This window comes from Aedes albopictus, chromosome 2, assembly GCF_035046485.1.
Source record: "Aedes albopictus strain Foshan chromosome 2, AalbF5, whole genome shotgun sequence".
NCBI classification, from domain to species: domain Eukaryota; kingdom Metazoa; phylum Arthropoda; class Insecta; order Diptera; family Culicidae; genus Aedes; species Aedes albopictus.
Window position 1 is genome coordinate 198,024,776 of NC_085137.1, and position 27,758 is coordinate 198,052,533.

At 39.7% G+C, this 27,758-nt stretch overlaps 1 protein-coding gene across 1 annotated transcript in view; it reads right to left on the minus strand.

The window, feature by feature from the left end:
- Nucleotides 1–280: 280 nt before the first annotated feature.
- Nucleotides 281–27,758, minus strand: part of LOC109425147 (protein sister of odd and bowel) — a 41,943-nt gene continuing 14,465 nt past the window's right edge. The window contains exon 2 of the mRNA XM_029868945.2: nt 281–2,304. Coding sequence (XP_029724805.2) covers nt 1,905–2,304 — 400 coding nt within the window. The 3' untranslated portion in view covers nt 281–1,904. The remainder of the gene's footprint in view (nt 2,305–27,758) is intronic.

Consider the following 27,758-nt stretch of genomic DNA (forward strand, 5'->3'; position numbering starts at 1 on the left):
ACTCACTGAAATGCTTTTAAACGCCAGTGAAACCCCCTTCCTCTGAAACCCTGGAACGCCATGGAATGCTTTGAAATGTCTTAAAATGCCTCTGAAATCAATGTTTTGTTTTTTTTGTACATTACTCGCTTCGCAAAGCTGTTGCCCAACTTTTGCATCAACGCATAACCATTTTTCCTTACCTATCTTTTGTAAAGGGCATGTGAAAAGGAAAATCAAATTTATTTCTTCAAAAAATTGGTAACTCGAAAAAGGTGTAGAATTAGCATTATTTAAAATACAAAAAAAAAATAACTCGAAAACAGTTACTTGAATTAAAATGATGTCTTCGAAGATGTTCCAGGATATTTGAAGGACTTTTAGAAGAAAATAACTCTGAGAGTTATATGCGGATCCATATAAGATGAAATATAATTTTATTTTATGAAAATATTACCCTTTTTTCTTTTTTTTTCTGTAGAAATCTGACTCACAGCATCAAAATTTACCAAGTAGCCTAGGATGCGCTGATATATTTTGCCCTTTACAGGCATTCGCCAGACTTACTGGTATGTCATGAACATACAGAAAAACTTGTAGTTAGAAGGCACAGAATGTTATTAATTGACAAATTGCGAGATGAATGTGTGAAAAAAATCGCGTTCTGATGGGATTCAAACCCACGACCCCGTATTCGCTAGACCGGTGCTTTAACCAACTAAGCCACAGAAAAGGCAATAATTCTGTGGAATAGAAAGCCAAACTGAACCCACGGCAAAAGGAATGTTCATGGTGTGCGCTCGGGTTCAGTTTGGCTTTCTATTCCGCAGAATCATTACCTGTTTTGTGGCTTAGTTTTCATTTATTTATTTTATATTAACTTTGCTGTTATTTAAAAATATTTCAATGTATGAATTGCAAACTTGACATAGAATCTATGTTTGGTATCCACAAAATAATGGAAAATGTTTCTTTCCGCTTCTTTTAAAAATCAATGAAAAATAAAAGATTGAGAAAAAATAGGTTAAAAGTGTTTGACAACCAGGGCTATTTAGCAAATTTTGAAGCTGGAAGTCAGTCTACTGAAAAATAATAAAAAACAAAGGGTAAGATTTTTGGAAAATTGAAATTATATGACACCTAACATAGATCCGCGAAGAATATTACTCTCAGTGTATTTTTTTTCTAAAAATCCTTTAAATATTCTCAAACATCTACGAAGACATCATTTCAATCGAGCAAACCGTTTTCGAGTCATAATTTTTTGAAGAAGAAAATTAGGATTTTTTGCACACGGCCTTTTTTTAAATTAGGAGATGAATAATTTGAGAAATATTTTCAGATTGATGCTCATACGTGAGCAAAATTTAATTTATTTGAACAAGAACACGTCTACGCGATTCGTGCTTTGAGCTGAAATTGCTCTATACCGCATTTTTATTCCTTCGCGTTCCCAAACTCAGGACATGATTCTGCACTAATAATGATCATAAGCTTACCAATTTCAAAAATGCTGAAAACTAGTGTAACTATTGTTTCTTACAAGTGATCCGAAATTTGCTCTTTATGAATGTTACAGAAATGCAGTTAAAGCAGTAAAGATCTGGTACTAAACTTATTTTGATATACGAACGAAATCATGAGTCTCACAGTATCGCTGAAGATAGAGTTACACAACTGGCTTTCTACATAATTGTAAGCATTTACAAAATAGTCGAAGCATATTTGTTTTAACCTCAAACGATCCATCACAAATTTGCAGAAAACTGATAACAGAAGATTTCGTTAAATGCAGTGCAGTACACAAGCGACGAACCTCGCCGCGCGCCTAATAAAACCTATCTCACTAATTGTCAACATATCCTTACAAGCTAATAACCTACATTAAATAGGACAAAAAACAAAACTACCAATCAAAACTCACTTCAATCCACCCCTGCCAGCGCCATCAGATCGATCGTGTTCGTCTCCGAATCCGAGTTGGCGCCCAGCCCTCCGGATCCACCGGCAATCATATCCAGCGGCACACCGTCGGCACCCCCTAGTCCGGTCGCGCCCAGATTGTGCGTCAGGCTGTGCCTCCTCAGGTCGCAGTTCCGCCGGAAAACCTTTCCACAAGCGGCACAGTGGTACGGTTTGATGTCGGTGTGCGTTAGCAGATGGGTCTTAAGATTCGATCGCTGGTTGAAACTTCGGCTGCACACCGGGCACTTGTGCGGTGATTCCTCCATGTGCAGGATCTTGTGGACGGCCAGCGTTCGCGACTGGCAGAATCCCTTGCCGCATTCCAGACATTTGAAGGGTTTCTCCTTGGAGTGGATGTATCTGCGATCAGTTGTTTTGCGCGCGGGTTGTACCGAGAGCGAGATAGAGAGGGAAGAAACAAAAGAAACGAAAACAAAAATGAAGATATTAAATGCCGAATGCGTCGTGTGGACGGAACATCATCGAACACGATTATGTTTTTTTTTTGCGAGAGCGATGGAAAAAAGATGCATGCAAAAGCGATTCCGGAATGGTGAAATAGTTTTTGGGAGCATTGAATGAGTGATATGCGTTAAAACAAACGAGAAAATGTGCCATGAATCATAAGAACGAAACTGTATTTTTTAACGAAAACGACCAGATTGATAGTGTAATTTTCTGAAATTTTTGTTACATGCTACATACTACATATTCAATTCAGACAAACGTCATGCTCTGAGATTTTTTTATAAATTCCTCTAGGGGCATCTTCTGAAAATTTTCCAGGTATTTATTCAGGAACTTCTCCAAAACTTCTGAATTTTCTCCAGAGATTTTCAAAGATTTTTTGCCATAGATCCTCAGGTATTTCTGCAGGTATTATTCCAGAGTTTTTTTTAAAGAAATTTCCATATCCTTCAGGAATTCCGCGAGAGATTTTTTCGATAATTTCTTCTGACATTATTCAAAGTATTTCAGGAGGGATTTCTTCTATGAATTCTTTCAGTATTTTTTTTGCATCTGGTACAAAAAAGAAATTCTTCCAGGAATATATTTAGAAAACTCCCCTGAGATTTCCTTAGAAATTTCTCATGGGATTGCTCCCAGGGTTGCTCCTGGGGTTTCTTCAGGTATTTTTCCAAGACTTCCTCGAGAGATTCCCTCAAGAAATCATCCAGGGATTCCTCCAGAATTTCCTGCAGTGATTCATTCTGGAAATTTTTCTGGAATTATTTTAGGAACAACTCCTGAGATTGTTTGAAAAATTCTTCCAGGTATTCTTTCAGGAAAACTTCCTGAAATTCCTACTGGACTTCCTCCTGGAATTAATTCAGGAATTCCTCCAGCAATTCATCCAGAAATTTTTACAAGATTTGTTAAGGAATTTCCTTAGGAATACCTCTTGAGATTACATCCGGGATTCATCTGGGCGTTCTTTCAAATTTCCATCAGGAACTGCTACAGGGATTCATCTAGGAGTTCCCACAGGAACTCTTCTTAAGATTCTTCTAGGATTTTTTTCCGAGAACGCGTTCTGCGATTTCTTCAGAACTTCCACCTGGGATTTCTTCAGAAAATCCTCTTGGGATACCTTCTGGGATTCCTCCAAGGACTCCTCCAGGAATTTCTGCAGGGATTCCCCTAAAAAATCCTAAAAATCTTCTGGAGAATCTTGCAGGGATTCTTCCAGGAATTCCTCTAAAGATTCCTCCAGCAACTCCGCTAGGAATTCTTCTAAATAATCTTCCAGGAATTCCTTTAGATATTCCTCCAGGAATTCCTCCATGTCTCTTCCGCGGGTTCCTCCAGGAATTTTTCCAAGGGTTTCTCTAGGAATTGCTCCAGGGATTCCTCCCACGATTCCTCTAGGAATTTCTCTGAATATTCCTCCAGGATTTCTTAGAGGCATGTCTCCAGGAATTCTTCCAGATATTTCTTCAGAGATTCATCTAGGAATTACTCAAGGGAAGCCTCTAGGGTTTTTTCTAAGGCTTTCTCCTTCGATACCTACAGATTCTTCTAGGAATTGTTCCAGGGGTTCCTCCAGAGATTCCTTCAGAAATTGCGTCTACACGAATTCCTTCGAAAATTTCTCCAGATATTCTTTTAGGTATTCCTTTAGGCATTCCTCTAGGCATTCCTTCAGGAATTTCTCCATGCAATATTCAACGATTTCGATTAGAAATGCTTCCAGGGAGTCCTCCAGGAATCCTCCAAGTACTCCTCCAAGTATTCCTCCAAGTATTCCTCCAAGCATTTGTCCAGGAAATCCTCTAGGAATCCCTTCGGGCTTTTTTCAAAAATTCCTTCTGCGATGTTTCCAGGAACTACAGGAACTACAGGAACTCCTTCAGGGATTGCTCCAGAAATTTATCCAAGAATTTCTCCTCCAGGGATTCCTCGAAGAATTTCTCCAGAGTTTCCTCTAGTGATCCCTCCAAGGATTCCTCTTTGAGTTCCTCCAGGAAATCATCCTACCATTCGTGACATTTCTTCAGGGATTTTTCCAGCAATCCCTCCAGGTATTCTCCCAGGAATTCCTCTAGAAACATTTTCAGGAATAACTTCAGAGTTCCCACAGGAGTTTGCCCGGGAATTCATCCTGGAATTTATCGAAGAATTCCTTCAATGATTCCTTCAGGATTTCCTCCATAGATTCCTCCTGGAATTGCTCAGGGATTCCAGCCGGATTTTTTCAGACACTTCTTCCAAGCATTCCACCAGAAATTCCTCTAGAAATTCAGGAATTCCGTCAAAGATTCTTCTACAAATTAAGTCAGGGATTCCCCCAGGACTTTCTGCAGGAATTTATCCAATCTTCTAGAGAATCTTCCAGGAATTGCTCCAGAGGTTCCTTCAGGAATTTCTGCAGTAAATCCTTCAGCAATGCCTTAAAGAATTTATCCAGGATTTCTTCCAGAGATTCCTCGAAGAATTGCACTAGGAAATCCTTCAGGAATTCCTAAAGGGATTTCTTCAGAAATTTATCCAAGGATTCCTCCAGAAATTCAGTCCGAGATTCCTCTTGCAATTCTTCCGAAAATTCAATCCGAGATTCCTCCAGGAATTCTTCCAGAGATTGCTCCAGGAACTATTCTGGTATTTATCCAAAGATTCCTCCAGGAATTTCTTCCTTTCTTCCAGGAGTTCTGCTAAGTAGGGATTCCTCCAGGAATCCTTTTGAAGATTCCTTCAGGGATTCCACCAGGATTTTTTTCTAGGAGTTCCTTACAGGGATTCCCGCAGAACTCTCACCAAGGATTTTTCCCAGAATTCCTCCGGAAACTCAATCAAAGATTGCTCCACTAATTCTTTCAGGGATTGTTCCAAAAATCAATTTAGGTATTTTTCCAGAAATTCCTGCAGGAATTCCTTCAGGAAAAATCATGAAATCCTCGAGGGATCCTTCCCCGAATTCCTTCACGATTTCCTCCAGAATTTTTTTCCAGTTATTCGTTCAAGAGCTCCTCCAGGGATTCCTCCGGAAATTCATCTTGAAATTTCTCCTTCAGTGATTTTCCAAAGAATTCTTCCCGGAATTTCTCTAGCGATCTCTCCAAGGATTCCTCTAGATATTCCTTTTGGAGTTCCTCCAGGAAATCCTCAGGCATTCCTCCAGAAATTCCTTCAGTTAATTTCTAAAGGTATTCCTTCAATAATGCCGCCAAAGATTTTTCCAGGTATTGGTTCCTCCAGGAACTACTTCAAGTATTTGACAAAATATTTCTGAAGGGATTACTCCAGGCATCTTTCAGGCATTACTTCAGGGATTCCTACAAGATTTGCTTCAGCGATTCCTCCAGCATTTCCCTCAGAAATGCCTCCAGAGATTTTTCCAGGAACTCCTCAAGGGAGTTTGTAAGGAATTCCTCCAAAGAATTTCCTCTAGGGATTTTTTAAGAAATTTCTCTAGAGATCTTTCCAAAAATGTATTCAGAGATTCGTTCAGAAACTTTAAACGTCCTTCCATCATTATCCAAGAATTTCCTAAAAATTTTTTGAACAAATTCAAGGATGTCTAGAAAAATTGTTGCAGCGATGTGTATTGGAATTTTTTAAGATTATTACAGAGGAATGCATACAGGAGCCAATAAGTTCTCCAAGAAGCCATGCAAAGAGTCATCATTTCTTCAGGAATCCTGCGAAAGAATTCCTTTAGAAAGTCGTTCTTTGATTCTTTCAGGAATATATCTTGAAATTATTTTTTTTATCCAAGAAGTAATCCAGGAACTCCTTCAAAGATTCATTTAGGGTTTTAAAGGGATGTCTTGATGGTGTTTCTTTAGAAAGTCTTTATGGGTGAACGCGCTACAACGGACCAGATGTTCGCCATCCGCCAGGTGTTGCAGAAATGCCGCGAATATAACGTGCCCACACATCACTTGTTCATCGATTTCAAATCGGCGTATGATACAATCGATCGAGAACAGCTATGGCAGATAATGCACGAATACGGATTCCCGGATAAACTGATACGATTGATCAAGGCGACGATGGATCGAGTGATGTGCGTTGTTCGAGTATCAGGGACACTCTCGAGTCCCTTCAAATCTCGCAGAGGGTTACGGCAAGGTGATGGTCATTCGTGCTTGCTGTTCAACATTGCGTGAGAAGGTGTAATAAGGAGAGCGGGGATAAACACGAGTGGAACGATTGTCACGAAGTCCGTTCAGCTGCTTGGTTTCGCTGATGATATTGATATTATAGCTCGTAAATTTGAGACGATGGCGGAAACGTACATCCGACTAAAGAGTGAAGCCAGGCGAATCGGATTAGTCATTAATGTGTCAAAGACAAAGTACATGATGGCAAAGGGCTCCAGGGAGGAATCACCGCGCCCGCCACCCCGAATTCATATCGACGGTGATGAAATCAAGGCGGTTGAAGAATTCGTGTACTTGGGCTCACTGGTGACGGCCGACAACGACACCAGCAGAGAAATTCAGAGGCGCATTGTGGCAGGAAATCGTTCTTACTTTGGACTCCGCAGAACTCTACGATCGAATAAAGTTCGCCGTAACACGAAGTTAACCATCTACAAAACGCTGATTAGACCGGTCGTCCTCTATGGGCACGAAACATGGACCCTACGTGCAGAGGACCAATGCGCCCTTGGAGTTTTCGAACGGAAGGTGTTGCGTACCATCTACGGCGGAGTGCAGATGGAAGACGGGACTTGGAGAAGGCGAATGAACCACAAGCTGCATCAGCTGCTGAGAAAACCAACCGTCGTCCATACCGCGAAAATCGGGAGGCTACGGTGGACGGATCACGTCATCAGAATGTCGGATAGCAACCCGACTAAAATGGTTTCTCTAGAGTCATCCGACCGGTACAAGAAGACGTGGTGCTCAGCGAGCTAGGTGGATGGACCAAGTGGAGGACGATCTGCAGGCCCTACGCAGAGTGCGGAACTGGAGACAAACAGCCATGGACCGAGTGGAATGGAGACGGCTACTATGTACAGCAGAGGCCACCCCGGCCTTAGCCTGATCGGTAAGGTAAGTTAGAAAGTCTTTCAGGGATTCTACCAAAAAAAACGACGAATAAAGCATCGAACGAAGCCGCACTTGTTTTTACTGGCTTTGCTCACTTCCAAAAAGAGGCAGCTTTTATAAATCGAGAGCATTTGTTTACAAATTTTCAAGATTGGTGCTCTTGAAAACGTGAGTAGGGGACCAAGTCGGCCATTGTGGCAGCCATGTCTGTATTCTCTGAAGTTTCTCCTTAAGGGTTTCCTTAAACGATTGTTTAAGGTCTCATCCTAGGATTGCTTCCAGTATTTCATCGGGAATCTCCTTCTGAAATATGTGTAGGGATTTCTTTATAAATTTCTCTAGGAATTTCCCCAAGGAGGAAACATAACAAATTTCAAGGGGTTTGCTTGAGAATCTCTCTAGTAATTTCTTTTGGAGTTTACCATAAGAAATTTTTAAATTAACTTTTCCAGGGATTTTTCCGATATTTCTCAAGAAATTTCATCCGAGGAAGACTCTCCCGGAATTCTTACGGGAATTCCAAATCGAAAAAGAAAGTTTTTTTTATGTTATATCAATTTAATTTTTTAAATCTTTATCAGTGTAAGAATTCATTCGAGATTTTTTGGGTAGGTTCGTCATTGTTTAATCTCCTGTAGTTGAGGGATGTTTATATTACTCTCCTCTATTTTTTTTATCATGGCACTTTGTTCGTTCTTACGGGAGTAGAAAATAAGCTACCATTGTGGATAAAGTAAAGCGGGTGGGGATTTTGAAAGAAGAACCGGAGAAATCTTTTAATGCATCCATCCATTCGTCCGCCCGTGTTCGTTCATCCATCGGTCGTTCGTCCGTCCAGTTCGTCACAGCAACTCACGTGTTCCTTAGCACATTGTGGAAGTTTAACTTTTCACTGTTACGGGCTTTGTCTTGTATTTCATCTTTATCGAAGATTAAGCACTAACAGATGTCCGATGAATAAAAACATAAAATTTTTATATTGATTTCATCAATTGTCTAGTCATCGCATCGTCACCGTTCGACACCTGGATGACTATGGCGTTATTTTTTTTTTGCATTTTGCCAGTATTTTTTATTGGTGTCGTTTATATGAGAGGGGATCTCCGATTAGCTCTGTGGATAAGGATCAGCAATCCGCAGACGGCGGGTTCGATTCCCGTTCCGGTTTGGAAAATTTTCTCGACTCCCTGGGCATTGTGCATCGTTGCATTTGTCTCACAATTTATATAAAGTCATGCAATGGCAGGCAGACCTTCATTTAATAACTGTGGAAGTGTTCGAAGAACACTAAGTTGAAGATAGACAAGAGGTCAAGTTCCAGCAGGAACGAATATCCAAAAAGAAGAATTTTTTACGAGAAATCTTACCCTGGCCCTGCAAGACTGTCAATAACAAGAGCTGGTACTGTTCTACCCAAGTAACACGCATGCCACAGAAGAGTCACGGCGTCCAGGGATGCCATTTATACAGATTCATCTGTATTATACAGATTTTTGAGCATCCGTACAGATTTCGTTTTATATGAAATACAGATTTTTGAGCTAGAGGGGCTATTTTATTTTTGTATGAGATACGGATTTTTCATAACAATTTCATATGGAATACAGATTTTTGAAAATAGTGATACAGATTTTTCAAAAAATCATCTGGCATCCGTGACGGCGGCGCAGGTTTTCGTTACAACCAGGGATGCCAGATGATTTTTCCAAAAATCTGTATCAGAAATTTAGAAAATCTGTATTTGTCTGTATTTTGAAACTGTGACTGAAAGCCAAAAAAACACCAAGTTTCCGTAAATCCTGTCAGACCCCGTTAGAAATCTGTGGGTTCAACATGTAAACAACATGTTTGTTTCCCGAATTCTGCACGAACATTTCTATTTGCAGTAAGTTTTCACTAAACGGTGTAAATAGAAGAATGTTATGGTTTTGAATAGTAAAATAATAATTCTGATCTCTCACGTGGCCGGATTTCAGTGAAAATTTCTCCAGGGATTCTTCCAAGAATTTTCATTGGGACTTTCCTGGGAGTTTCTCAAAAAATACCCTGAAACTGGTTCACGGGTTTCCACAGAAATTCTTTTCGAAAATCCTCATGGGATTCTTTAAAGGATTAAAGAAAAAATTCCTTCAGGGATTGTTACATAAGCTATGCTTGTATTTCTTAATATATGTATTTTTTAAATATTTTTGGAGAATTTCCTCCAAATTTTTTCAAGAGTTTTTCTATAGCATTTCTCCAAAAATTTATAAATGAATTTCACCAGGGTTTCTTCATGAATTTCTTCTCACGTATATTTAAAAGATACAATTCCAGGAGATATTTTTCTTTAATAAACATTTAGAGATTCTCTCAGAAATTTGAAAACTTTCAGTTTGTATGAAGAACTAGCATAAGTTAAAATACACAAAAATAGAGAGATTATGAAAAATATTCTTCAAGAACCATTCCAGAAATTTTTGCTTGAATTTCTACCTAAAGGATTACTCCATTTTTTCAAAAATTTTCTTGGGATTTTTTTGGAAATTCCTCTAGAAATTCTCGAAAGATTTTTCTGTAAAGTTCCTCCAGAAGTTTATCCAATAGTTCCTTGAAGTATTCCTCTAGGCATTGCTTTGGATTTGTTCAGACCTTTCTCCAGGGATTTTTTTCCTTTTTTTCTCCAAAAGATTTTCTCAACAAATAGTTCTGCAGCAATTGTTGAGAGAATCCTTTGGAACTACTAATAAGCTTTATTCTGAAGATTTTTTTTCTAGAAATGTTTCAAAGTATATTTGTAGAGGGTTCTCCAGTTCTTGTAGGTTTCTCAAAGATTCCTTGAAAAATCTCTTTTTTGATTTTTTTATTGGTTCTCTAAAATATTCTTCCAAGAAATCTCTTCATAAACTGCACGAGTTTTTTTTTACGAGGAATCCTTCAGAAGTACCTCCAGCAGTTTTTTCCAAGAATTCCTTCAGAAAATCCTCCAGGGAATCTTTAGAAACTCATTGAAGGATTTCCTGCAGGTGTTTCTGCAGGAATCACTGAACGAATTGCTCAAAAAATCTTGGAGATCCCTGGGAAGAGTTTTCGAACAAATTCCTTTAGGATTTGTGAATAATTTTCTTGAAGAATTCAAGAATTTTTTTTTTTCAGGTAAACTCCATGAAGGAAATTCTAAATTTTGAAATCTTGATGAAATCTTTGGAGATAAATATATCCTCACATACGAATTTCTAAAGAAATATAAGCAGAATATTCTGAAAGAAATCTGACTCTTAAGTAAAAAAAGTTAATTTCTTTTAACTTAATCGGGTTAAGTACTGTGCCTTTGAATTCCACTAAGAATTTGCATCCTTTGACAGATACGTATTACGACCTCAACTGTATGGTCGTCTTCGGTATCTCGTACTTGACTGGACTTCAGTCAAGTCCAGTCGAGTCAAGTGCGAGACACTGAAGACGACCTTATACAGTTGAGGTCGAAATACGTATCTGTCAAGGGATGCAAATTCTTAGCGGAGTTGGAAGGAGCAGTACTTAACCCGAATTTCTTTTTTTACATCATAGAAGAAGTACCTGGAGAAACATTTCGGGAAATCCTTGGTGGAACGCATTACACAACATTTGCAAAGATCACAGAAATAAATTCTTCAAGTATTTCCTAAAGAATTTTCGTAGAAATTCTTTGGAAATATTCCTGAATGAATTTCTCAAAGAATCCGTGGAGATATCAATGGAGGTATCCGTCGACAAAAAATTTTCGATAACTTTTTAAATAAATCTCCAGAAGAGTGTGTAAAGTTTTTCTTGCTAGAAGGAACCCATGAAAATCTATTTAAAAGAATTCCTGGAGAAATTAATCAAAGAATATCTTAATAATGCCCTCTAGAAATTTCTCAAGAAATCCCAGCAAGAATTTCTTAAAAAAAAACCCTTCCCATTACCGGTGTCCCATACACTAGACGCCTCTCCGCCTTTTACCGAAATTAGAAAAAAAACCCTCCCATGCCGCTTTCTCTGTGCTTCAACAAGCTAAGATGGGCAAAATTGCTAGGGCGTGATATTCACATCCAAAGGACCTGAGTTCAATTCGCGTTCGCAATTCTTTTCTTTTCATTTGCAAGGTAACGTTGAGAATATTCAAATATTTTCATCACATATGAAGTGTTAATTTTGCTACATTCGATGCATCATATTTTTGCAGGTTGTATTCGTACTCTGTAGTTTCCAAAAGCTCTATCGATTTTTTTTATCTTCAACGCAATTTTATAGTTGTTTGAAAAGGTGTGTACTGGCTATTTCTTCACAGGTTCGATTCGATATTATTATTTGAAAAAAAAACTGTCATTATTTTCAATTTTCAACGAAAACATTATTCGTAAGTTTTCTCATTATTTTCATTCAACATATAAGAATGAAAGCATAAAGAAAACTAGGTCTTTTGCTTAGCAAAGTTTCCAACTTTTATTTCATTTTTCATGTACTGAAGCTTAAATTTTCCTTACATCTTCATATTTCACTGGAAGTTCGCGACTCTTGTAAATTGTCAAATAAACAACAATACACATAAAAAAGAATCAGCAAAGATATAATTTATTCGATTTTTCATTATACTAACATAATCTTTGAAAACCACACAGTACGAACAAAATCTGTAATTTTATGACGAACTGAATGTAACAAATTGACCTCCATTGTGTTCGATAGAAATTTATGTGTGACCTTAAAATTACACTGCTGATTGCTGAGAGAAAAGTGTTAATTAAGCACCGACTTTTCAGAGAAACTTAAAAAAATCTTTATACGAGAATCGAACTCAGATCCACCGAGTGAGAGTTCACGCCTAACCGCTCTAGGCTGTCTCACCAAGCTGAAGAGAGGGCAATTAAAGATAAACATGCTCCACCATAAAGGAACCAACTGTTGTACCGCTTCGGCCACAGAGAGCGAGAGAGCAGTCTCCGTAGCGAGGCAGACGACTGAGCGTAGCTGTCCTCGTTTACGTTACTGCATGTAAATTTCAAGCGAATATGTCTCAAAAAATGTAAAGAGTACGCATGATTGGCTGATTACTGAGCGGACAGTATCATCTCTCGGTAAATGGCTGTAATTTTGTAGCTTCTGCTATAATTTTCAGTCGATGCTGAACTTACGTGTTGTTTAAGTTTAAAAAAAACTTCATTTTGGTCGAAGGTTAAAAAGTTTTATTTTACAAGATTAAGATTTCAACGTGATAAAAACATAAAAAAACGCCCTTAACGAATGCTTATTACATATCTAGGACATTTTATGTTTCGTTATATTTGTTATATTAAATTCAATTCTAAAGAAAAATTACCTATAATGAAATGATTGAAAATTGAGGTCAAATGTGAAAAATATACATAATTTAATGGGTTTGTACTCTCAATAATTTTTATTACTTTATTTTCCATCTTGCATGAATGTATGAGGAAAAAAAATATGTGGAGGAAAAATCTGTATCAAGATCATGAAATCTGTATTTTTTTCTGTACTCTGTATCCTGTCTGTATCAACCTCTAAAAATCTGTATAATACAGAGAAATCTGTATATCTGGCATCTCTGGTTACAACTGTGACTTACTTCTACCAAGTAAGTGTTTATTTGTTAGGAGCACGCCACAGTGACTTCTGCGAAACAAAAACCTGCGCCGCCGTGACTCTTCTGTGACAAGTGTGTTACTTGGGCAGTGAGGAAGCTACTCCAAGAAGAAAATTAAGGAAAAAAATGAAGTCGTGTTTTCAGTCTTGAAATGCAAACGATTTTGTTCTGTCTTACGTTTCGGCCCTTGAATATAGTCTTTTCAAGGGAAAAGTAAGTCTATTATTTTGGTCTAAATTGTCTGTTACATTATTGAGTCTTCGTAATCACCAGTTCCCCTAAGCGCTCTTTTCAGAATCTACTATCCCTACCTCGCTACCTCATCATGGCACCCACGGGGCTGCGAGAAACGTTAGGGTGTATCGAGTAACCAACTCTGGTGGAAACTTTGGTCATATGCTGATAGGGAAGGGGGTGTGGGTTTGCTTCAAAAAGCCTAAGAGTCTGTTCTCTAGGTTAGGAGCGATAAACAGCTCAGCAGTGTCTATTTTCCATTCAAAGAGCTTCTGATCAACGTCCGTTAGCCAGGAGAGGACTCTAAGCTCAAATTTGCACCTTATCCTCCGGAAAGTTGGAATGTTGCGGTGTCAGGCCCTGCGAGCCAGCCGTAAATACACATGGCAACGGAAAGTCAGCATCTTTGTGATACGAACCGAGGTCAGTGGTAACGACTTCTGTAAATAAAAATGACTTATGGATGGAATCTCGAAACGTGGATCTGACATTCTTTAAACTCCATTAGGAGTTCTTTGGCGTACTCACGGATCTACTAGAGAATCTTCAGTTAGGCAACGTAACGCAGTTGGAGTCAACCAGAGCTACGGCAACACACGCGAGCTGGAAACAGTCTTCATCGTGATGAGCGTTATGTTGACGCTGAGGTTGCGTGATCGATCGACGAAGGAATATGCAGGTTGAGGGTCAAGGACCGATGATTAATTAATGAGCACAGCTCCCGCTCCAGAAGCATGAAAAGAACGCATTCTAAGTGCTACTTGTCCGTAATACGATCGCTGCTCAAGCAAGGACGTCAAGAACATCATTGGAGATCTAAACGCTCAGGAAGATCAAGGGAAGGGATTCAGACTGACGGTTACAAAGTTTAGCGTCCACCAGCTGATGAACGACAACATCTTACGACTTATAATGCCAATGCTGCAGCATGGAACCCGGCAGAATTTGTAGTGCTACAAATAGTATCAAAAACAGCAGACCCACCTGTCGCAGGAAAATAAACGACGCTTGGAATAAGCAGAGTGCGAGGAACTGAAACTTCTGTGCCATTGTCAACAAACATCGAAGTTTTACCAGAAGCTCAACACATCCAGCAACGGCTTCGAGGCGCGAGCCAAAATCTGCACCTATGAAGATAGGAGTTTCCTAAGAACTCGGATGAGTCCTGAAGAACGGACGTGAGATGCTTGAAAGGCGGAAGCAGCACAACACTGAGCACCTCATTGGCATGAAGAATGTAGACTCGGGTGAAGAAGGTAACGAAGGAAACGACTATCTCAGTATAGCAGAGGACGGAAATGAAGCAACTTCTGGGATGTTTAGGAAATCACTCGCCAGCTCAAAAACCAACGAAGCAGTTGGTAAGGCTGGCATCACAGCTCAATTCATCAAGATGAGTCCTGCACCGGTTTAACAAAAAACATCCAAAACTAACAGATCTACAGCGAAACTGACCATTTTACTCCCACTTCCCTACCCATATAGCCAAAAGATACCCACTCACCACACTGACAAAGCTGCTGAGATCAACGATGAAATCGGTCTGTTTTTGCCTCGTGTTGACGCGGTGCATCAACACGGCCTTTACCCTGGCTGAACAACTGAAAAGAACGCGGAACGGAAACATGTTTTTGATTTTTATTATATTCATATAGGCAGGTAAGGTACAAGTCGACGACGGCGGAGACTGAAAACCAGAACTGACGTGCGCTTGTTCTCGCGTGCCTTTTGCGGGACAACCTCGGCGGGAGGCGAACAACAACCATGGGAGATCTTCCTGCGCGTGCACATTACCGACAAGTCACGCAGGTCCCGATGAAGATGGAAAAAGGTCGAAAATGTTTTAAGGTTGTTGCTAGTTTGTTTCAAAGCAATAATATCTTTAAACATTACGCTTCGATTTCAACTAATTCCTAGACAGAAAAAAATATTCATGTTAAATTCAGCGAGAAATCATGCACATAAAGGGAATGCTACAGATAGTGCATATTTACATGAGATATCATTTAAAATTACGTTACAATCGTGTAAATTTCCGCTAAAAGTCACGTAATCGGTTGGAGTCCATGATGGTTTACGCGATGGTTGGTGGAAATTTACACGATGGTAATGTAATTTTACATTATATCTCATGTAAAAGTGCAACATCTCTTCTCTACCATTCCCTTTATGTACATGATTTCTCGCTGAATTTTATTTACATATTTTTTTTTTCTGTGTAACATTTGTGACCAAGAGGCGTTTGACAAAATACACGTGTAGGGTGGGGCGGGGCAAGATGGGTCGCGGGGCAAGATGGGTCAGTGCCATTTTCGAGCGCATTACTCATGTTTTGATTTTGTTAATAATTTTGTTAGATGACTAGCATGAATATACAAAAGTTTAGGGCATTGATTGAAAAATTATTGACTCTCATTGGAAATAAAAAAATAAAATGGTTTTTACCCATTTTTCTTATGCGATACATTCCATATAATCTCCATATAAACGGCCGCGGGGCAAGATGGGTCACCTTCAATTTTGAACGTATTTTTGGAGCATTCAAAAGTTATTTATTTTTTATTACAAGACTATCTCATAACTGACTTCAATCAAGCGGAATGAACGCTTAAAATTATAACATAAAATTATGATATTTTTTTAGTGAAAACATCGATTTTCAAGTCGCCTGAGGACCACTCGAATCGTAAAGTTTTTTATATTCCAAATAAATTGATAAAATGTTTACTAGTAGCCCTTGTTTACTCAGTATGGATATGGAGCATATATGAATGCGGAACAAATCTTATATTTTGACGTTTTTCGTTGAGAAAATGTGAATTACCTAAAAGGTGACCCATCTTGCCCCGCCCTTTTTTCACGGCGCAAAATCGATCACTTTTTAAAACTGCTTGTTTAACATCATATTTTGTATTCAATGATCTTTTTATCGACTTTTAGCATAGCTAACTAGTGTATTGAAGAGTAGCGGACGAATACAAACCAATACGATTTGTGTTTACAAAGTTATGGTGATGCATCCTTAGGTGACCCATCTTGCCCCGCCCCACCCTACATTGGCATAAATAGAACTCGTAAAAAGTGCAATTTCAAAAACGATCGATATGGACACCTTAAAAATTTAATATGTTTGTAAACAATTCCTGTGTTTCAAAGATAATGTCAATGATGACCATGGATGATGTGTCTGTGTTAAGCTCAGTTAGTGTGATTTCTCCGATTCTTACTTTCTGCAAAAACAAGAGAAGATGCGTTCGATCAGTTAAGCCATGAATTTGCGAAAGTTAAGCCAAGTAGATTAGCAAAAGCGAATTAAAATCACAATTGTGTCTACGTACCTTAACTTCAATCAATCGAATCGGAGCCAAGACATCGAATCCACCCGGGACACAATCACACTGAACTGAATTTAACACAGACATACACATACACCAAACACGACACCATTATTTGACAGAGGTGCCAAAACACGCTTTTATGACGACCGTCCCGAAAAAAAAAATCAATAATCCACCGAAAACAAACGCGTCAAAGTCCCACGATTCGCCCTCGCACGCTCCCTTATCTGCGGTATCAAAGGGGAACAACCCGCCGAACCAACCGTCGTCGTCGTCGCGTTGCGCCGGGGTCCCACGCGCACGCTTATCCAGCGGTTTATTTATCGTTTCGCGCCGAGCCCAAATCCAGCGATTAATCACGGTGAATCATTAGCAAACGGAGTGGAGTGGTCCGGTGTGTGTCGGTCGGTTCGGTACACCCATATGGTAATGGGAAAGAGGAAGCTACTCCGGCCGGACTGGACCTGGGCCCAGGCCAGCCAGCATTCGGTCAGCAACACTACTGGGTGCTATCTTCCAATTTGTTTGTATCCTCGGGGTTTTCAGGCAGGGTGCACTATGGGACACGGCGTGAGGATTCGTGGGAAAAAAATCGTGAGAAATCGTAGATTACTTGGACTTAAGTTTGTTATTCTTTGGAGAATTTCTTGGCTTTTCAGTCCGATTGTGAGATCAAAAAAACCTCATGTTCTCTTACTTCGACGTTTCGATCAATATCGGATCTTTATCAAGGAATCGAGTTTTTAGTCTTTTTTTCGTCATGTAGATTTTTCAATCTTTTAACCGTCATTCGATATTCTAGTTTCCCGTCCGTTTTCATCCGGAAAACCGTAACTTAAATCACTAGTGATCGGGGTTCAGACCTCTTTCGCTACTAGCGCTACTAGCTACTAGCGATGACTAAGAGATGACTAAATACGACGAGTCTCGTCGCTGAACGCATCCTGCGCACCTTGACGGGAGAAATGACTATGGTCCTGTAGAGCCCTAACGGCGAAGGCAATTATCCACCGTTAAATCTTGGAGTAGATTACCAGTGCCGAGGAGCTCACAGGATCCCTCAAACTGCAGAGCGAGACCCGAGCAGCGGAGAATAGCAAATTGATAACAACAAAATCACATAGCTTGTTTTTATATCATAGTTTGTTATTGTTAACTTATCAAAATATATCTTTTAAATAACATGTTTTGCTGGGCCATCTTATTTTGTTATGTTCAAGTTATTGGGATGTATCCACAAGATAACATTTCAATAATATATTTTGTTGTAGAACAAGTTTAGTTATTATTCTACTATAGAGAATGTACAAATATGTGATAAACAATAACACAACAATAACAAGTGCACAAATTTCCTGTTATTAGGTTGTGATTGAACGTCTTTCAGGAACATTTTTTTGTTATGATATTTGTTATTTTGCCGCTTATGACAGACAAGTTTATAACATAATATGTTATGCTAATAACATAAAAAATATTGATTCCAGTATTCAGTTATTAGGCCAAAATAACATAATTTAATATGCTGTTGATATTTTCTTCTGCTCGGGGATCAATGTATCAAGTGCATCAATCCATCTGCAAAAAAGACCCGGCAAGCACCCAGATCACCGCGGGTAAACTCCCTCACCAGTGTGAACTTGCCACCGTTGGCACTTTTCTCGGGAGGTTACCGGGCTACGGGTGTATCAGGTATCAGAAGGCCGGCTCCTGAGGCACGTTATCCTCCATTTGGGAAATTTGTGCCATCGCCAAAATAATAGCCTATTTCATCATCTACCTGAGGGAAAAGGAAAGATAAGGATGGGGATAAGGGCAGGTAGGGAAATAGGAAAAAATACCCTGGAAGAGGGTACTAACGCATAAGCGTACCACAAAGGGTTCAAACAGCGCCCTGAAAAGGGCACTGTAATAACGCTTAAGAGCCAGTTCGCGAGAGCCGCAGCCCCTTCTTGTATCGATGTGCTCCGATTGAGCTGAAATTTTCAGGGTATGGTTTTCCATATAAAAGATGATATCTGGCCGATTTTCAGATTTTTGCGTTAGGGGGAAGTGGAGTAAAATAGCCCTCAAAGATTTCATGTCTAAAAATAGGTAAAGTCACTAAAGTCGCAATAACTTCCGCAAAAGTTAATGGATTCAGCTGAAATTTTGCATGGACACTCTACTTCTATGGCACTTCCATTTAAGCCAAGCGTTGGATATTCTTTGATATTTAATTTGAAGAAATAGGTTATTTTCATATTTTTTTTGACGATTTTCAGGGCGCCTGTTTTCGTACCAACAGAACTAGGATGAAAAACTGAGTACTACGTTTTGAAGGATTACCCAAGAGCATTCATTTGATATGTGACCCAGAGGCGCCAACTAAAAACTTTCGAAAAAAAAAAATTTCTCGGGGTATGCATTTTACCCCATATTTTTAGCTGTCTAAAGAAGTGTTGTCGCAAATTATGACAACGTTATTTAACTTTCGAGGGTTTTTCTTCAATATTAATTCAACAGAAAAATAATGACTAAGAAATGCAACTATTAGATTTTTTCATTTGGGGAAAGGAGGGTAAAACGGACTAACTCAACCTCCTTTCGAAATAACGTTGCTACGATGTTCTCTGATCGGACTCGAATTTTCAGAGTTCTTTATTCTACTCAAGAATAGATGCTTTATCACATATTATTTTTTTATTCTTGAGAGGATAACGGGGTAAAACAATTCTCAGAAAAATAATACTGAAAATAATCAAAATTTCAAAACCTACAAGCTTGACGAAATTTCATGAAATTAGAAAAAAAAATCTTAATTTTTATTGCTTATTCAAATGAGCAAGTCTGACAACATTTTGACGTCGAGAAATGTCACAGATTAGCACGTGGTGAGTGATTTACCGGATTTTTTCTCGATTTTTCATTTGACATGCATCTCCGGTTCAATTTTCTATTTTTTCTCGTGAAAGTTGCTGCAGTGCACAATGGTCCACGAAAAAGATTTACGAGGAAAGATGCATTTAGCGCCTTCAAATGATTTTTTGGACAAATTGGTCTATTACAAAGTTGTTCCCAAAAATCAGGCCCTCTTTTCAATGTAGAGTAAAGTGGGGCAAAAGTTCGAGTGGGGCAAAAGTTTTTTTTTTAAGTTTTCGATCTAAATTCAAATTATTACTTTCGGGTGTCAAGGTTGTTCGAAGCCTTTTTGAAAAAGAGTCTTTCACTTCAATAATTATGAAAATTAATCAATATTTCGAATAGTTATGACAAAATGTTGGTTTTTGATCAAAAAATTGTAATATGCGATGATCCTTCCAACGCATGGAATGGAATTGTAATGAAAACGAATTCAATATTTTATTTTGGGGCGTAACTAGGTATATTTTGAAGAAGCTTTAGTATGTTTAACTTTTTGCAAAAAAGATTTGGAAGTCATATTTTACACATAGTGGGGCAAAAGTTCGAAGTCATGTGGCAACTTTAGGTAGAAACCTAAAATTCGGCAAAATGTACATATTATCTCTAAAAATGATGGAATTAGTGAGAAAATTCGATCAAAGTTGAAAACAAATGTTGTTTTATCTGAATTTGACGGAAAACTACTAATTTTTGGTGTAGTAAATTTAACCCTGATTTGGGTAAAATCCAGATAGATCTTTAAAGTGTATTCCAGTTCCAACATCAAATATTAATTGGTTTTAGGTATTCCTATTACCAAAGTATCAAAAAAGTGTGCTACGGTTAGCGAAATTCCACAAACACAAGATTCGAACTTTTGCCCCAGTGGTGGGGCAAGAGTTCGAATAAGACATGCACATAAAAAAAGTGTTGTAACTCAAAATTGAAAAGACATTTGGCGTAACTTTGTTCAGCAAAATTTTAGCTGATGGATGGTAGAATCACCACACGGTATTCATTTATTTTTATCTGCTTCGATTTTTTGAGAAAAATTGAATTTTCAACTAAGGTCGAACTTTTGCCCCACCTTACTCTACATAAAAAATAGGGTGGTCCATATTTTCAAAGAAATTGGGAACCAAACTTTTTTATTTGCTAGAATAACTGTATACATTCTTCGAGAAAGTTGTAGATCTATCAAGAAACACTTGTAGAGCATTTGAAGACGCGTCGTTTCATGCGCTGAAATGGTCTTTATCTCTTTTGGCTCAATAGTTACAGGTGTTTTTCCTAAAAAATCATATTTTTTTTTTGAAAAGGTGATATGATCGATTGATGTGTGAAAAATACTGAAAGGTGCCTATTTTTTCTAGAAAATCATCAATATATTTTGCATGGAATGACGAAGCAACATTCCCAGCGCGTGCGTTATTTTTCTGTTCTTAAATTTTTTCTTAGACAACTTTGACGTGAAATTTGAAACAAAAAAGATAAAGATAAAGGGGGACGCTAGAACAAATCGTTTAATTGCTTTATCTTTTTTGTTTAAAACTTCTCATCTAACTCGCGTAAGAACCACTTTTACAGCTTCCAAAAAAGCGCATTTTCGTTCGCTGAGTATGTTGCTACGTCATTCCGTTCAAAAGTTATTGATAATTATCTAGAAAAAATAGGTACTTTTCAAGTATTTTTCACTTGAGTTACAAAAAAACACCCCTCTATTTTTTGATATGTTTTTAACAACGTTTCTTGTTTTGAATGCGGGTAAAAGATAATTTTTATGATTGCTTCAACTCGTCATAACACCTTTTCAAAAAACTATGCTCTACAAGTGTTTCTTGGGTGACTTTGATGAAACATCGAAACTGAAACAGTTAACGCCAGAAAACTGATTTTTTTTAACCACCCTAAGCTTATTCAGAAAAATATCTCTAGATCGGTAAATTTTAAAGCTACATAAAAAGTGTCTTCAGGAAATTTGCTCAAAGTTGATAGATCTACAACTTTCCCGAAGAATGTATACAGTTATTCTTGCAAATAAAAAAGTTTGGTTCCCAATTTCTTTGAAAATATGGACCTCCCTAATTTTTATGTACATTGAAAAGAGGGCCTGATTTTTGGGAACAACTTTGTAGAAGACCATATTTTTTCCAAAAAATCATTTGAAGGCACTGAATGTATCTTTCCTCGTAAATCTTTTTCGTGGTCCATTGTGCACTGCTGCAACTTTCACGAGAAAAAAAAGAGAGAAAATTGAACCGGAGATGCATGTCAAAAGAAAAATCGAGAAAAAATCCGGTAAATCACACACGTGCTAATCTGTGACATTTCTTGACGTCAAAATGTTGTCAGACTTGCTCATTTGAATAAGCAATAAAAATTAAGATTTTTTTTCTAATTTCATGAAATTTCGCAAGCTTGTAGGTTTTGAAATTTTGATTATTTTCAGCATTTTTTTTCTGAGAATTGTTTTACCCCGTTATCCTCTCAAGAATAAAAAAATAATATGTGATAAAGCATCTATTCTTGAGTAGAATAAAGAACTCTGAAAATTCGAGTCCGATCAGAGAACATCGTAGCAACGTTATTTCGAAAGGAGGTTGAGTTAGTCCGTTTTACCCTCCTTTCCCCAAATGAAAAAATCCAATAATTGCATTTCTTAGTCATTATTTTTCTGTTGAATTAATATTGAAGAAAAACCCTCGAAAGCTAAATAACGTTGTCATAATTTGCGACAACACTTCTTTAGACAGCTAAAAATATGGGGTAAAATGCATACCCCGAGAAAAAAAAATTTTTTTCGAAAGTTTTAAAGTTGGCGCCTCTGGGTCACATATCAAATGAATGCTCTTGGGTAATCCTTCAAAACGTAGTACTCAGTTTTTCATCCTAGTTCTGTTGGTACGAAAACAGGCACCCTGAAAATCGACAAAAAAATTATGAAAATAACCTATTTCTTTAAATTAAATATCAAAGAATATCCAACGCTTGGCTTAAATGGAAGTGCCATAGGAGTAGAGTGTCCATGCAAAATTTCAGCTGAATCCGTTAACTTTTGCGGAAGTTATTGCGTTTTTAGTGATTTTACCTATTTTTAGACATGAAATCTTTGAGGGCTATTTTACCCCACTTCCCCCTAACGGAAAAATCTGAAAATCGGCCAGATATCATCTTTTATATGAAAAACCATACCCTGAAAATTTCAGCTCAATCGGAGCACATGGATTCCACTTCCTTTGGAAAGGGGGTCGCGGTTCTCGCGAACTGGCTCTTAACGCGAAAGAGAGCCTATAGCTTTTTACCACAGCGGGTTAAGGTGAAACGGGACGCCGTGTTATTTTTCCTATCTTGCCTCTCTTTCTAACAATTTGCCTCGCGATTTTGAAGATGGTAATCTCGAGTTCTATCGCACTGAAGATGCTGAAAAACAATCAGCATATGCACTCCAAGTGAGCATACACAGTGATAGGTTTTTGTTGCAAAATATGAAGTAGAATCTGAGATTACCATCTTAGTAGCAACAGAGCAATGGCGGATATTTCCCCGATCGTCCCGTCCGCCCTTAAGAACAACAGAATATCCTGAAGATTCAGATTTCTGAAGTCAGTTTCACACACTTAATAAGTGTTTTCCGAATACTCGAAAACGCAGTTGCGCAAAAACTGGACAGTTACATATCAAATGATACGAAGTTCCATAATCGGATTCACAGCTATCACATACAAATGAATCAGCTTGCTGAATATTCGCAATGTGATAGCTGAGTCGGCAGCGGCCAATCAATGCTTTGACCAGCATGCTGCAATACAGCTTTGACAGATTTGTTAGATACTTCGCCACCCCAAGAGATGGCTCAGTACAATACAATTATGTTTGACGACATGACTCTAAACTATTCCAGTATTGTCTGTGTTGAGTGGCAGCCCAGGTGTGAATCTGAAGCTTTACCCAACACTTCGATATCGGAATAGCTGGCTCAGGGCCAATGAGGTCATGTGATGCTCCAGTGCGAGCTAACTCATCAGCCAATTCATTTCCAGCGATGGAAGGATGACCAGGTACCCATTCAAGGTGAACAGCGTTTGCTAAATGCAGCTCCTCGACAAGCGATAACTATCTTCGACCTGGAGTTGGCCGAAGCAAGTGCTTTAATAGCAGCCTGGCTATCTGAACAGAAGTATATTACTTTGCCCATTACGTGCTGCTGAAGTGCTGATTGCACTCCGCACATAAGAGCAAAGATTTCGGCCTGAAAAACGGTGCAGTGTCTATCAAGTGAATAAGACTGATGCAGCCTTATAAGCTATAGTTTACGAGAATATACACCATCACCTGTTCGACCTTCGAGAAGAGAGCCATCAGTGTAACATACGATGCCGTCTGAAATACTTCTCTCCAGATAACCAGATATCCACTCTTCCCGGGAAGGGAATTTCGTGGAAAATGTCCTCTATGGACAATAACAAGCAATTGTGAGATCACTTGGAGCAAGTACAATTTTGTCCCAATTCACCAAAAGTGGAAACAACGAAGTTTGTGTTGATGTGCGGTTCACAGGAGTCTCCTCTAGTAGACCGAGTACCGGTAGACGGTAAGTGCAAGAAAGTGCTTCTTGTTAGAGATGAATGTGTAGTGGAGCACCGCCAAAGAGATCTTCGAGCGCTGCCGTGGGAGTTGAAGAGAACGATCCAGACTACGCCATTAGGCACATCCTTTGGAGATGGCCTAACTTTGATTGGACCGTTCTCATTTCACCCTTTTGCCACCACACAAGACATCCATAGGTCAATATTGGCCGAACCACAGTTGTGTAAATCCATTTGATATACTTGAGTTTTAGACCCCAAGTTGTACTAAATGTTCGCCGGCATTGCCCGAAGGCCATACAAGCTTTCTTGATTCTGAACTCAATGTGAGGTGTCTAGGAAAGCTTGGAATCAAGAATGACTCCAACGTATTTTACCTGTTCAGTCACATCGATTTCAGAATCAAAGAGACGCAAAGGTCGAACGCCATCACGGTTTCGCCTTTCCGTAAAAAGAAGAATAGATGTTTTACTCGGATTAACCGAAAGGCCATATTGGCGACACCAACCCTCAACTACCTTAAGAGCACTTTGCATCAGGTCGAAAAGGGTGCTGATGCACATACCGACTAACAATGTTAGGTAGTCGTCGGCAAAACCATAAGTAGGAAAACCGCTATTATTGTGTTGCCTCAATAGCGTATCTGCTACGAGATTCCATAAAAGTGGTGATAAGACTCCCCCTTGAGGGCATCCACAAGCACTCAATTTTCTAATCGCCGCTTGACGCAATGTCGAGAAGAGATGTCAGTTTTTGAGTATTTGATGAATCCAATTGGAAATCATTGGAGATATACCATGACACCGTGCGGCTTCCAATATGGCATCGAAAGGCACGTTGTCAAAGGCACCCTCGATATTCAAGAAAACACCCAAGCAGGATTGCTTTTGAAAGTGCAAATGATAGCCCTGATGTTGGAGGCGACTTTCCAATGTAACAGATTCCTGGAACAGATCACCAACGCCGAAGAGGTCTTAAGCAGCCGTGTAAGATAGATGCACCAAGTGCATCCATCCGCTTGCGAAACGGACCAGCCAATAGATGGTAGATCAGTTCTAACCTGAACTTGGTTTGCTACTGCTGGCGCGGTTGAGTCCCGTCCCGTGGCCATCGTTAGAGGCTTCAACGCCTAGAATGGAACATCGCTGGACTCTGCTTAAGTTTACGGCTAGATTGAACGTGGATTTCACAAACGTAAGCGATAAAATACGGACAGTAAGAACGGTGCAGAGTTCAACATCGATGTGACCTTTTTGAAGTCCCGGTCAAAACCCGCTGCACGATCTGGTACAAGCCCGAATACAGAGCAATACGGAAATAACCAAGGGACATCGATAGACAATTTGGTCCAGAGGATGTGTAGGGATGTTAGCTGGAACGCCGTTTCAACGGCTACCACCCATATCGTCTGGGAGCTACAGCGGAGGTGGCGCGTGGACTCGAAGAGTGGCTAGTTCAGATGCGGTACCAGAGGTGGTCCAAGGGTTCGGAGTCGGCTTCGTAGGTCATACCGGTGCCCTGCGGTCGAGATCGACCCTTACAGCGATTAAGTGGCCGCGGAGAGGAAGTCCCGGTAGCGGTGCTGTCGTGGCGTCGGTCTACTGAGTTGGATCCGAGCCCGCGGTTGGAAAGCGGTCCCCGGCAAGGGTCGGGGCAGGTGGAGACCCTGCTGTCAGCAACCTTCTGATACAGCTGATAGGGCCTGGAGGGTAGTGATACCCTTCCTTACGGGCAGGTCAGATCGGGTTGCACGTGGACATCAGTCCGTGCCAAGCAGTTGTGGTGATGACCACTCGGGAAACTGGCTAAGCGCCAGCATGTTATCATGATGAACTCTCCAAAGCGAGTCATCGATGTTCTTGCTGCAGGCTACGCAGCTAACCTTGAGGGTGCGATGTGCACTAGTCCCTCTCTAAAGCAATGCTTACTTGATGGTTCCGGAGAGACGAAGGGTTTGGCGACCATAGGAATGTGTTTTAGTGGGTACGAGGAGAGAGTAGTCCTGGCTTTTACTTTTGTTGTGGAAGACGGCCTTAACCCCACACTACCCTAACCTTCCTAATAGGGTGTCTGTTGAGCAGATTTACCCCCCCTAAAAAAAGACTCGATTCCCTGACTGAGGATAGTGTATCATTGTACTTGCCTCACAATATACACATTCGTGCAGTGGCAGGCAAAGAAAGCCCTACAATTAATAACTGTGGAAGTGCTCTAAGAACACTGAGTTCAAGAGAGGCAGGCCAAGTTCCAATGCAAGCATCGAACCATAAAGAAGCAGAAGAAGAAGTCAAAGAATTTCTGGGAGAAATCGTCACTTCATAGATCGTAGCTAGATGTAATATAGACGTATTAGCCTATTTGAGCTTAGGCTTACGCTTAAGCTTTGCTTATACTTAGGAAAGCTTTTGCATCCCCTTATAACATAGTTTCTCGTTCTCATGCGAAAAAAAATTCTATGGAGGCAGCCTCTTCAGCGCGGTATAGAGTTCATATAGCCGTAGAGCTAAACGCACGGGTATTCAGTAAGATCATGCTGCGGATGACGGATTCCACTCTTGGTCATGAATCCCATGCTCCAATCCCATAGTGCACCGGCCGGACCCCGGACAACCAACTGCTTCTCTTATCTTAGTCGATCATAAATTCTCTTCGCGGAGTGGCCCGAGAATCACTTCGCAGCGTCTATCACCCGGAATTTACATAATCCGCATCGCACAACTCCCCGTCGTCGGTCGTCAAACTATCGTAACCGGCTTTGTTTTAAGACACCACGCTTCGATGAGCTACCGCCCAACCCAACTCCCTCACGCAAATTTTCGGCCGATTACTAAAATGAGTCATAAATTTTCGCGCACGACGCAACGCAACTCTCGAACTGCGATTCAACTCCAAACGGCAACCGCCGCGCCGGGTGACAGATTAAAAGGCCAAGTTGTTCAGGGTATTTCGCGTTGTTCTACTTTTGGTTTACACTCTCTGCTAAGTTGCAAGAAAATAAAATCTTTATTAGTACAAATGAGAATGGTAGATTAACAAAGTATAAATCACAATCATAATTTCGAACCTAAACATCACCACACCAGCCGGTACTGTTTCGGGTCAGCACCGACCAGAGGTCTACACACATCTTCTGCGATCCACATTTTCCGCTCGTCTTATTCTTCCTCTCGAGCCATCAGTTAATGCATGAAATCGGTCATCTCTCAACACGTTAAAAGCGTTATAAAAAGGAGGCTAACTATTTAAGGGCGGACGGGACGGTCGGGTAAATATCCGCCATTGCTCTGTTGCTACTAAGATGGTAATCTCAGATTCTACTTCATATTTTGCAACAAAAACCTATCATTGTGTATGCTCACTTGCACTGCACATGCTGATTGTTTTTCATAATCTTCAGTGCAATAGAACTTGAGATTACCATCTTCAAAATCGCGAGGCAAATTGTTAGAAAGAGAGGCAAGATAGGAAAAATAACACGGCGTCCCGTTTCACCTTAAGAAAACTCGATCTCGCCGCGGGTCGCTCTCTGTTGCGGTCGTTGTTGTCGTCGTCGTCATCGTCATCGCTGGGTTGAGTTGCGTTGTGTAGCGCATTAATAATAGCGATCGTAAAAGTCACCGGTGATAAAGTGCGTAAATAAAAGGTGTGTCTCTCTCGAGCGCTCACTCTG